Source organism: Erithacus rubecula, assembly GCF_903797595.1.
Source record: "Erithacus rubecula genome assembly, chromosome: 2".
NCBI classification, from domain to species: Eukaryota; Metazoa; Chordata; class Aves; order Passeriformes; family Muscicapidae; genus Erithacus; species Erithacus rubecula.
In genome coordinates this window covers 5,460,161-5,472,809 of record NC_136685.1, presented here as the reverse complement: position 1 = coordinate 5,472,809, position 12,649 = coordinate 5,460,161, and the positions used below count along the sequence as shown (strand labels likewise).

Sequence of the window (12,649 nt, the reverse complement as noted above, 5' to 3'; positions counted from 1 at the left end):
AGTGTTACTTATTATGGGGCCACTGTCTTCATTAATTGTCTAAGTGAAGGGTTGGAGTGCACCCTGGGCAAATTTGCACGTGCCACTAAGCTGAGTGATGCTGTTGTTACCAAATCCTCTGAAATCATTGGGATAAATAAGACCGTCTAACGCTGTCTTTTTAGTGTTAGCAAGTTAGGCATTTCTTTACTCTTGGCCAGGAGGGGGTTGTGTAGCTGACAAAATCCTGGCCTTTACACAGATGCAGATACAAAACTTTTGCATTTATTTATATATGTATTTTTAGCAAGCAATATTCACTGGTTTTAAATCACAGGATTCTTTCATTAATTAATATTCTGTCGTCTATTGCATATTGATTTTTCACTTCTCATGCAATTTAGTCTATATTTTTCAGCCCTTTTGTTATTTTTTTCCCAGGTTGGGACTTTTTAGCACACATACCGAGTCTTTGTTAGTCTATTTTGTCTGCTGTTTTCTGCAAAATGACCTTGTGGTTCATAAATTGTGCACTCCTTCTATCCAGTTTTAACAATAGACCTCTCTTCTTTTCAGGCTTTGTTAATTCAAGCCTATCAAGGTTATTCTAACAAAACTTAAAGTTCCAGTGATTTTCCCAAGCTGTGTGCCTATTAAAGTAGCTTATGACAACTTTGATAAATGCAGGCTAAAAGTGGTTTTATACACTGCTTATAATTAATATGCTGGTTATGATGATCAGAGAGGTTGAGCAACTGTCCTTTGTGGGAAGGCTGAGAGTTGGGATTGTTCAGCCTGGAGAGGAGAAGCTTCAGGGTGACCTAACTGTGGCCTTCAGGTACTGAAGAGAGCTGACAAAAAAGACTGAGAGGGACTTCTTATAAGGGCCTGGAGTGATAGGACAAGGGAGAATGGCTTCAAACTGAAAGAAAGCAGGTTTTGATTGGATATTGGGAAGAAATTCTCTACTATGAGTGTGGTAAGACACAGGAACAGGTTGCCCTGAAAAGCTGTGAATTCCCAATCCCTGGCAGTGTCCAAGGCCAGGTTGGACTGAGCTTGGAGCAACCTGGTCGAGTGGAAGGAGTCCCTGCCCATGGCAGGGGGTTGGAACTGATCTTTGAGGTTCCTTCCCACCCAAACTGTTCTATGACTGTATGATCAAAGTTATTCTGTATGATCAAACTTATTCCGTCTCACAAGAAAGGTAAAGCTGTGCATCCATCACTGGGTTATCGGGGTAATGGGATGGCAGGAGGGAGTGCTTGGGATGTAACTGAAGCAGCAGCTTTGCTGGCACTGGAGTACAAGATGGAAAGAACTTGGATTAGTTTCTCAAGATGACAGCTAGAAAAAGACCAGGATTTCTGAACAAAACCTTCAGACTGATGCACAGGAGATTCCACCTGAATATGAGGAGGAACTTTACTGTGCAGTGACTGAGACCTGGAATGGATTGTCCAGAGAGGCTGTGGAGTCTCCCTCTCTGGAGATATTCCAGAACTGTCTGGGTGCAATCCTGTGCCCTGTGCTCTGGGATGACCCTGCTTGAGCAGGGAGGTGGAACTAGATGAGCCACTGTGGTCCCTTCCAATCTGCCCCATTCTGTGATTATGTGACTCCCTAATAATGGTGGGATGAATTTTTTCCAAGCTGGAACCACACCCCCAAATGCATACAGCCACAACTGAACTGCAAAACCATCAGAAAGTACAAATGCCAGCCAAGAAGACACTCAGACTGTGTTCAGTGAGAAAATGGCACATTGGAGACACTCTATGCAAAGACTAGAAGAAATGCTGGAATAAGAAATTTATTCAAAGAGCCAAGTTTTCTACATTAACTCAATTACTAGGTATTACTAAATCAAAGCCAGCTTTGTTTTATCTACTCATGGCTGCTTTTAATACTGCATTTTTGACTCTTGATTGCCAAAGGTGAACCTACAGACAAACGACACTAGTCTCAGTCTCTATGAAATCTGGAAGGCTTTAGGTTTACAAATAAATAAATCACTCCTGTTCAAATGTTTTGTATTATTGAAGATAACATTGTATTTCCATTGAGATTTAAAATAGGTGGAGTACACATTTCCATGGAAAATGACCCAGTCTGCCACATCAGCACCGAGATTGTCACCAGACAAGTAGTTCAGCTTGGTCCTATGGAGTATCCCCAGTCCTTTGAATGTTGCAGAGCAAACTAGGCTTTTGATTTTCTGGGAACAGGACTTCATTTCAAATAATGATCTTACTCAAATAGTTGAGTGGAGAGGTCAGACAGTCTCTGGGAAGTAAGAGGAACACAAACTTTCTACTTCTTGTGCAAAGCAGACTTGGAATTAGGTAAAATGCTTTTATCTTTTACAATACCTAGCACTACAGGCTTGGTTTGCTGACACATCAAACTAACAAGAGGTAGTTCTTTATCTGTGTGCAAATGCAATTAACAACAAAAATTCCCAAATAATTTTATAGATGCTTAGCCACAGAACTTGATCAGTGCATTGATCAACCTGCTCTTATCTTTAAGGACAGAAACCACCTCAATTATCAAACAAACAGACAGTATTATGTTCTATTTGCTTGGTAGAATTGTTTTAATTCCTGTTTGCTGGTTCATAAAGCTGATGCTGGCTGCTAGCTGAAGTATTATTGTGACAATTTTATCCTGTGGATGATATAAATTTCATGTAGCAGTCTAACAATCAAATAGTATCCTTAAGTCATGGCTGCTCCCAAACAGTAAGGACTGGAGTTGGAGCAACAAGCTATACATATGCTCCTACTACCTTGTGGAATGAGAATTCAGCTTTTCGACTCTTCTTTCTTCTGTCAATATTGAAGATTTTAAAAAGAAGTAGCTCCACACATCCTTCTGATTTGTTCATATGTGAGCCAGAATACCAGTGACCAAGGTGCCTGTGAAAGCAAACACTGAAGTTAGAGGCTTAAAACAAAAGTAACCCAATAAATAAGCCCATTAGATTAAACTGCCTCCTCTTAAAATCATATTTTTAAGTGCAGTCTCTTATTGATCTGGTTCCCAGAGTGGTCCCAAGGCTCTGTCTGCTCAGAGAGGCTGTGAACTCCCCATCCCTGGAAGAGTTCAAGGCCAGGTTGGACAGGGCTCTGAGCAACTGGAAGGTGTCCCTGCCCGTGGCAGAGGGTTTAGAACGAGATAATCTTTAAAGTCTCTAGAACCCAAATCATTCTACAATTCTATGTCTTTCATACAAATGCTGTAATATTAAATAGGGTTAGTGCTGCATCCACACTCTCACATGTTAATGCTAATTGTTCTTGTAAGGAGAGTTAAAAAGCACATACCATTCGCATCCAGGTTGGTATAAAGCCTTTGTACAGAGACATGAACCCTTCACCCTGGACAGTTTGAATCAAGCAGTCCATGGAAGATTTATAGAGCAGACCTCTAGCAATGTGTAAGGAGAACAAACAGTGTTAGGATTACAAATGCACAATTTAAAAATAACCCATCCCCTCTCATAGAAATAATTTGTAACTAATAATTTGTAAGATTTTTTCTACAAGCCAAAGAATTTTTATAAGCTCCTTGGAGTCTAATCCACTGGTTATGCTTAGGTGGCCATCACAACAACACGCCCAGACATTTACTAAATAAGTGAAATCATTACCAGAAAGATGAAGAGCAAATTATCAACTTAGCTTTTTACTCCCAGGGAAATCAGTGAGACCCATGGTTTCAATGTGCTGCTGAAAACTTGGTCTCCAAAGTTGTGAGGTTATTGAACTTTTGGTACTCTAGGTACTAACTTTGTTGGGTTATCTTAAATGAGCAATGTAGCTAACAGTTGTTAAAAGGTTATTTATTGTAGAAGCACATTAGTTTCAAAATGCACAGTTACAGACATTAAAGTCTATGTTAATTTTTAGTTTAGAGTTTAGTCTATACCTTCCCTGCTTATCTCTTGGCTGGTTCATTATCCGGGTTTTGACCACGTCAGCAGGAGTTCCCAGCACAGCTGCTACCAGCCCAGAGCAGACACTGCCAACAGCAACAGATACTTAAGGAAGAAACCAAGGTGTATCATAAAAATTTCAGCATCATGATTCCAGTTCTTATAATAAAGATATAATGAAATAGTTATCATCAAATAATGAGTAATAACTCACAACATTAACTCGGTTTGGGAGGCTTGCTGGTAGTGCTCTTGCTCACATGCCCTCCCAGTGCCAGGTGCCCTCACCTCTGTGTGCAATTCTGAGTCAGGGATGAAGGACCCACAATTGGCAATTCATGATATTGTTTACACAAAGTCGATTTTTTCATCACTTAAGAGAGTAAAAGAGGATGTTCTGCAGAAGTTGTATCACTGTGCTCCCACAGACTAGAGCAAAGGTGTTTAAATGCACCAACAAGGCACTTCTAAGTGAGGGCAGTTTTGTAGCAATGGTTGCATCCCTTCTCTTGTGTCTTGCATAAAGTGATGTTCTCTCAGGAAAAAATTAATTCTAAAGTTGCATTTCATGAGCAGTATCAAAATCAAAGAATGGGGTCTTCTGCTGGCACAGAGAGGCAGATGAAGGCAGCAAGGATGGAAATGCTCCACAGTGGAAAAGGGGTAATTGGAGAATACAGCACCTGCTAACACTGTGAGTCACACTATTGTCCCCAAGTGTCGTGTTCAGAAGCAAAAAGTGTTTCACTGAGTCATAAGTGGCCAGATCTGTAAAGAGGATAATGAGAAAAAACAGCACATTCAGGAGTGAAAGGAGTCTGTGCTGTTCATGACACAGGATGTTCATTTCCATTGTGGCTCCTGCCTTTGCCACAGCTGGCACTCTGCCCCCAGTTTTTAATGAGGGCTGTGGCACCTGAGTCCTGTCTTTAGACATGTGAGTACTTTCTGCTCCCATCTGTTCTGATTTACCTTACAGATGATGCTGAGCTGTATCTGGGTGACCCTCACCAGCCCTGTTCCAGCTCAGCTTTCTGGCTTGGCCTCAGACCTGCCTCATCACCACACACTTCCCTATGGATCTGGATCCTGGTGAAGCCTGGCTGCCTTTGCTGGCTCTGCCCTGCTCACCTCACTTGGGCACTGGGTTGTGGCTGGTGAGGTACTTGCTTTGCTGATTGTGGGACACCTTCAGCTCCTGGCTTACTTTTCCCTAAACTCAGGTAAAAACTGTTACTTTTAAAAGCTTTGCTGGAGCCTCAAGTGCTGCAGGCCAAGTTATTCCATTACCTCCCATATTCACCAGAGCAGCTCTCTGGACATTTGGTACCCATCCAGCCCAAAGTCCTCTTACTCCTCCTTCAGACAGGATCTTCAGAAATGCATGATGCACGCCATGAAACCTGAAATCAAGATGCAGCTTATGGGTTGACAGTCCAGTAAAATATTTGCTTGTTCCAGTACTTTGCTGCACCGGGTCCTCACCTAAGATTAGGAATTTATACCTGCAAGGATCAGGCTCTCCAGATCCATTTTTGGTTTTGTCTTTGACTTTCCTGCCACAATATTTTACCAGAGATACTGGTTGCCTTGCAAAGCACTGATCCGGTCCCTAACAGCAGACAACCATTAGATCCCACACATGGTTACAATAATAAATATACGTGACACCAAATGATGGCAGCAGTTTGGGATGCAAAGAGCAGCATGTCCTGGTATTTGCAGGAGAGTCTCAAGCCCTGCTGTGTGCCAGCCTTCCCTGTGCCTGTGCATCCTTCATGAGCCATTTCCCTCTATCTTCAGAAAGCATCCTTCCCTCCCACGTTACTGTGCTGGCATGGACATGCTGCAGCATGGAGGATGGATTTGTGGTCCCTGGGACCAATAAATCACAATAAAGAATATGAGTATAAATGGAATGAGGAGGTCTTGATTCCCCACCCAGAGCCAATCGTGTGCTCTCCCTGCAAAAGGGCACAGAGTAGATGGGGAGAAAGGGTGGCAGAAAACACAGAGAACCACAGCCTGGGCAAAGAATGATCAGTGACAAAGAAACAGCCACCAGCTCTGAGAGGAACCAACCGTAACGGTTTTCCTTCCAACTTCCTTTTTCCCTCCATCTGCATCTGCACCTTCACCAGATCAGTTGGGCTGGCAAAAAACTGTCCAATGGCACCTGCAGACATGCCTCCAACCACAGCTTTCCTGCCAAATTGAGAAAGATTGTGCTGCAGACTACTCTGAAAGTCTTCAAAAGTCACAGTGCTCGAGCTGAAGAGTTCAGCAGCACAACCCAGGTGAAATAAGTGTAAATGGTTGTTCCATATATTAACAGCCAAAGTGAAGGTAATAATTGTGGGTGGCTACAGGTTGTTAATGTACTCAGTAATATTTCTGTCAATTTTCAAAAAGGTTTAAAGTTTACTTGGGGAAAAAAACCAACAAGGTTACATTATGCTCTTTGCTTAAGGTTTGGATGGCAAAGCACACTAATAAAGGATGAAGTTCCATATATTATAACTGAATGCCCACCTGTAATTCCAAAGTGCTTACTGATAGATAAAACTTTTCTTTCTCTCCCACTGCCACTAGATGAATTGTGTTAATTTTATGGGTCTATTTATTTTAGTAAAATCAGAAATTTCAGTATTACCCATAGGTCCCCCTTCCTGTAGCATTAGGCATGACAAGTACTTTGTAGTAGATTTTATCAATCCCATTCTAAAATCAGATACATTTTGGACCTAAGATATGGCTGTAGGAATGCTACAGTAAGGACAATCCCCAAGCAAGCAATAAATATGCATGAATATGCAACATTACCAGAGAGGAAAGCTTTCATCCTCCACCCTGCCAAGCACAGAATCACGGAGATGTTCATAAGTAACCATCCGAACACCAGTGTATACTGTGGAAAACAAAAGCAGGAGTCAGTTCTTGGGTCTGCCATTTCTGGAGATCACAGTGAGAGAGAAATCAAGACCTTGGTTTGTGAAACTCCAGAGCTCACCTGGGTCAGCTGGTCACTGCTCTCATGTTTGAGATCAGAACTGGGAGAGTGAGGGGTTTGCCTGGTGTGAGTGGAGAGCCAGGGCATTTTAGCATCAAGAAATCTCTCTGGCTGAGCCATAGGTCTGCCAGGAGGCAACGCAGCTTTGCCTGCACCCTAAGGGGATGGGACTGCATTGCCTTCTGGGCTGATGCCAAGCACAAAACCCCCACAAGTGCTTTTGAGGTTTGTTGCTGTCACCGTATTTCCAAGTAAAGCACAGAAAGCTGTTATTTGCGGCCAAACCACTATTGCATTTCTTTTAAGCACTTGTATTTTTCCCTTGTGCTTGCAACCTCATCTTTTTTCCTATTCTGTCCCCACTTCCCTCACATATGAGACATTTATTGTTCTGAGAACTCTGAGTGTCTGGACTTCCTGAACAAGACCTTCCTGCAAAGATGACTGAGAACTTACATTGTGTTTTTCCAGAAGCCAGAATAAGGCCATGAAGGACTGGGAAAAGGAAGGAAGAGACGCTATTGATCTGGAAACTCGTATATTTAAAGTGGGATTGCAGGCTAGACTGAAAAGTCCTCACAGATATGTTTGAAGAACAAGAACATATGGCAAGCTCGCTCCAAAAGGCTTGGCCACAGAAAGCAGGACTCATGGTGCCCCATCGCGAACAGATATTCACCTATGTGGCGGTAGACGGCCGGCGTGGCTCCTTGCCAGAGCTTCCGCACGCCCTCCTCCTGCGCGATGCCCGCCGCCGTGCGCAGCATCCCGCGGTGCGGCACCGCCCGCCCGGCCGCGGCCTCACCTTGGATCTGCAGCCGGGTTTTCGTCAGATCCAGGGGAAACGTCACTGAGGGCAAAGGGCCGGGAACACAGGTGAATAGGAGCGCGGCTGCGGGGAGACTTCCCGTGCCGGGAACACCTGCACCGCAACACCCGGCCAGCGCCCTAGGGGCTGGGCAGGCAGCGGCAGGGAGCAAAGGCTGTGCCCAACAGGGTCCAGGAGATCACTGGAGAAAAGGAGAATGCTCCTCCAGGTCTGTTAAAAGTGGCTCCAGGCACAAGTAACTAAGTGACATTCCTGTCGCACACCCTGTCTTTCTCCCATATTTAGTTTTGCAGATTTGTTATGCAATATGTGTACTTTCTGAGGGACTCGGGATTCAAAATTCTGTGTCAGATACTCCCCCTGAATACAGACCAGTCACATCTCTCAGTCGATCACGGGGTGTCTCCAATTCTGTCCGGCACAGTGGCAGCACATGTTATGGTAAGGAACAACCCCACAAATCATAACACAGACACACATTTGGGCTCACCTACAAACTTACCTAAATATCTGTCCTACAAACCACCCTAAAGCATGCTTGCTTTCCTTATACAGGGAGCAGGGCTTGTCTTAGTTTTGATTCCTCTGCAACACATCAGGATTCTTTCAAAGCAGGACTCAGGTGCCAGGGAAAGGCAGTCACTGCTCAAAGCCTCAGCAGGTTTATAGTCCATTTGTGCATTAAGTTTGGTATTCATGTTCAAAGATTAGCAAAGATCGAGAAGTTACAAATACTTAGAGTAATGTAACTGACTTGACTCTAAGACCCTATAGAAATCATAAAGAATATGTTGAAAAGTATTCAAAATAAGTTATTTGGTCACAAAGCAGTGCCACACAGATGCCAGTGGGCTTCTATTCCATGTTTCACCAAGCAGTTTTCCACCTCCATTTTTGTAGGCATCTCCATTGTGACTAGAAACTTAAGAGTATATTTTTCTTCGATTAACCTCCATTAACTATGAAAAGGAAATTTCTGAAGGAATAAGGCCTTGCTAGTAACTTAGGCAACAGATCTGCCTGCCTCTTTAGTCTTTTTCTGGAAATCCAGCCAGTACAAAGCTTAAATTAGTCACAACTGCACTGAGTTAATGACTGCAGCCCTTCGGTCCCCGAGGCAAAGATTTCATCCTGAAAAACCCTCCCTCCGGCCACGGACGGGTGGCATGAAACACCTGGAAGGCTGAAAGATTATGGAAAAGCCACGACTAGCACAGTGAAATGCAGATTTGCTGGAGCGGAACACTGAGGAATGAGGCATCCGGGGACTGATGTTCCCCCTGCCCCCCGTAAGTAAATTTGACCCCCTTCCCTCTCGGAAAGCCACGGTGAGTTGTACCTAGTTCTGCCACAGCCGCTGCACAGGCTGACAGAGCGAATTTGCTGGCTCGGGGCCATCTCTCTGGAAGAGGTAAGCTCCTCTCTTCTTCTGCAGGTGACATCTAGCATCTCTCATGAACCGAGGCTAACCAGCCACCCTGCCCGGCTGTGTCTGCAGCGAGAGCGGGCCCTAGCGCAGATCAGCTCGGGCTGGTTGAGACAAGCTGAAGGTCATGTTTCTGCAGCGCCAGCACCAGGAACTGCAGCAGCCCGGGCGGCTCTGCAGGGCTGGCAGCTCCTTCTGCAGTGACACCGGAGACTCCGGCGCAACAGGCTCCTGGGAAATGTAGTTTGTCACCGAGGCTGTGCCCGGACACCGGCGCTGCAGGTACAGACACACGCACGGGCTTGTGCGCTATCTTCATTAAAAGAGCAATCGTTAATGAGAGCTCGAGGTTACACGTGGGGTCTGTTGGCTTTGTGGGGTGCTGTCAATGGCAGCACTGCCTGGGGAGCCCCAAACTGTTCCCGTGTCAAGCAGTTGCATCAAGGAGGGATGAATTGATCCAGATCTGGTTTAGTAAGAGCTGCATTAGCAACTGCTGAGCTGGGGCTGCGGATTAAGGACACAGCACTGCAGTTAGAACAAGGATCTCGGCAAGCCTGGGATGGCAGAAACTGATCACTTCTCAGAGCCTTTAAGTGAAAAGTTTAAAGCTTTTCCTGGTTGAATGCTGACTGTTGTGTGCCTGTCCTCATTTTCTTAAATCATTGTAGAACTATTTAGGTTCTCATCATCATATTAAAAAAAAAAAAAAAAGTACACACTGTTCAAGAGAAGCTTTTCCTTTATCATTAAGTCTCAGCTGAATCCCTAAGTTAATCATTAGCCATTAGTCAGTAATCCTCATGCTGATTTGAGGATTTTTTTGGTCATAGAAACTTACCCCTAAACACCTCCCCACATCACAGACTGCCTAAAGCATTGGTGTGTGGTCCCCATCAAAATAATACAGACAAATTAAGGAAGCACTGCAGGTGAAATATTCAGTTGAAATTGGATGAATCTGTCTCATTGGTCACCTGTAATTTGTATTAAGTTGGATCCTTCTTGGGGTTAAAATTAATTAGAAGTTACGCAGGGATAAAAAACTCCTGACAAAGCCACGGTTAAAAATGGGAGGAGGGCATATTGCAATTTAATGCAAATGTGCCTGGCTGCATGGAAGGTATGAATGGTTCAGAGCCTGTTTCTGGACAGTTCATGCAATCTGTTCTGGCACTTTGTGCCTCCCTCCACAGCTGTTCTGTGGGCTTGGGTCAGTTTATGCCACACTACCAGCCTATGTGTCATCGACACTTGGGGTAGAGAGGACCTCCAGAGTTCACCTGCAGTCATCCCACTGTCCTCTGTCACAGCAGGGAGAGCTTCCAAGTTCCATCAGGTGTCCAAGGTCTTGTTTGGTCCCCTGAAAACCTCCCAGGATGAGGGTTTCACAACCATCCTTTAGCTCTACACCTCTGGGTACAGTCTCATTCTGTTTTCTCTATAGTCATGCTTTAGGGAGTGGAAAACAACAACTAGATCCCTCCTTAAAGTAAATCTCATAGCATTGTGGCATCCCATGGAAAGAGCAGCTCTCTGTGGCCATTTTTAGCCTAAAGAAATAGGTTATTTTTTAAACCAGATGACTGGGGTATGGCTGTGAGGAGGAATATTCTCTTCCCAAAGGATCTTTGAAATGAGCCTGACTAGAGGTGGATGCCTGCATGGACAGCTCAGTGATGTGTGGAGAAGGGCCAATACTCATGGATATTCATCAAACATCCCAAATCCTGAGACAGACAGCACCAGCAGAGAAGATCCTTCCTATTCATTTATTTAAGTTCTCAGTGAGATGGAGTTTTTTTGTTTGTCTCAAGCCCGTTTGACCAAAGGCTGCATATGCAGGGTAGGAGTGTGGACTCCAGATGGGGTGGAAGCACAGCAGTGGGGCCTGGGACAGCTGTGTGCTGCTGGAGAAAGGCTGCCAGGCTGCCCAGGGCCCTCACCTCTGCTTCTGTGTTAGTTCACTTGGGAAAAAACATTAGGCATTAACCACTGAGGAAAGCTTGGCAGTGACTGCTGCACCATCATACTGGTTGTGTTCTCCTCACAACAGTGCCTTGCATCTCATGTCCTTCACCAAATCATTTCTTAAAAGTCCAACCTAAACAAAACAAACAAATAAAAAAGGCCAAAACAAACACAAAAACCTTTAATTAATGTTTTCACAGAGGTTTGACAGCATGTCTTACCTGTATACATAGATCACTTTAAACTCATTATTCAGTTAATGAAAATATATCCTGCATATAATGAAAATATGCATTTTCTCCAGCATTACAAGGCCTTTTGTTCTCTTAGCACTTTACCTTTATTGGAAGAGAAGTAATTTAATGGATAAAATAAAACAAGAGAATAAACATACAAAGAGCTGTGATTGCTAAACACAGAAATGTATAAAAATTACAGTTGACAGTGATTTATCTTTTTGTTCCAGGCAGTTTGCAAAATGGAGATCAGTACCCTATTTGTCACAGTTGACATATATGAGCTTGTTCTTCTGCACCAACAACCAACGTGTAACATTCCAAGGTATTTCAGAATTACTGTTTAAAAAATACACCTGTTTTTCACATCTATTAACACCCTCCTACCAAGTGTATTTCTGCTATGCTACTTTTGCTGTACTGCTTGTCTGCACAGGTACAAAGGTTCATGTTTGTGCACCTATTCCTGTGTAGGAAGGGAATTAAACTCTATTTTTATCTGTATTTGTTTATGCCCACTACCTCTTGCCCTTTCACTGGGCACCTTGAAAAGAGCCTGGCTCCATCCTCTTTCTACCCTTCCTTCAGGTGTTCATACACACCTGAAGATCCCCCTGAGCCTTCTCTTCTCCCAGCTGAGCTGTCCCTGATGCAGCCCAGGGTGCTCTTGAGTGCAAAGGTCCATCTCTGACTCATGTTCAACCCAGTGTCCACCAGGACTCCAGATCTGCAAAGTTCCTGTCCACCCAGGTTCACCCTCAGCCTGTACTGGTGCATGGTGGTGTTCCTACCCAGGGGCACAACTTGAATTTCCTTTTGCTGAACTTCATGAAGTCCTTTTTTTTTTTTCTTTTTTTTTTTCTTCTTTTTCTTTTTGGGTCAGGAAAAGCTGGACCAGGGGATCCTCGAGGTCCCTCCCAAGTAGTTTTTCTCTAATTTTGAGATAAATCCCTGTCTGCCTGTTTTCCAGCCTGCTGAGGTCCCCCTGAGTGGCAGCACACTCATCTGATCTGTCAGCTACTCCCCCTGGTTCTGTGTTCTCTTCAAACCTGCTGTGGGTGTGCAGGGGTACATTCTGACAGCACTTCCTAGGGGGTTTTTATACTTAATGTATTCTGTAAGTAATTTTGATGTGCTACTTTTCTACATGCAAAGAAACTAATCTGACCTCTCTGAAACCTTGTCTTCTGACATGGCACTGATATAATAGAGGTGACCAGCAGGTTTTGAGTTGTCAGTTCAACCTCATAAGCGTTTT

The 12,649-nt window shown here is 44.1% G+C and overlaps 1 protein-coding gene and 1 long non-coding RNA gene across 2 annotated transcripts; one reads left to right on the top strand and one right to left on the bottom strand.

Annotated features, from left to right (window-relative positions):
* Nucleotides 1-1,776: 1,776 nt before the first annotated feature.
* Nucleotides 1,777-9,363, bottom strand: SLC25A27 (solute carrier family 25 member 27). The gene is made up of 9 exons (XM_079298427.1): nt 9,098-9,363; nt 7,609-7,779; nt 6,743-6,827; nt 6,002-6,124; nt 5,210-5,322; nt 4,603-4,687; nt 3,913-4,005; nt 3,309-3,411; nt 1,777-2,900 (listed from the first exon to the last, which is right to left on the bottom strand). Exons 1-9 carry the CDS (start codon nt 9,198-9,200, stop codon nt 2,829-2,831), a joined length of 948 nt encoding a protein of 315 aa, XP_079154553.1. The 5' UTR covers nt 9,201-9,363; the 3' UTR covers nt 1,777-2,828.
* Nucleotides 9,333-12,185, top strand: LOC306798407. Its single transcript, XR_013773333.1, has 3 exons — nt 9,333-9,466; nt 10,811-10,971; nt 11,622-12,185. It is a non-coding gene; the product is annotated as an uncharacterized lncRNA (long non-coding RNA).
* Nucleotides 12,186-12,649: the final 464 nt, after the last annotated feature.

Excerpts from the sequence above, each read along its gene's own strand:
- SLC25A27 (XM_079298427.1), bottom strand. The coding sequence starts at position 9,200 with ATGTCACCTGCAGAAGAAGAGAGGAGCTTACCTCTTCCAGAGAGATGG. Across the intron at positions 4,688-5,209 it reads TGCTCTGGTGAATATGGGAG|ATCTGGCCACTTATGACTCA; the intron begins GTAATGGAATAA and ends TCCTCTTTACAG. Across the intron at positions 2,901-3,308 it reads TACCAACCTGGATGCGAATG|GCACCTTGGTCACTGGTATT; the intron begins GTATGTGCTTTT and ends TTGCTTTCACAG.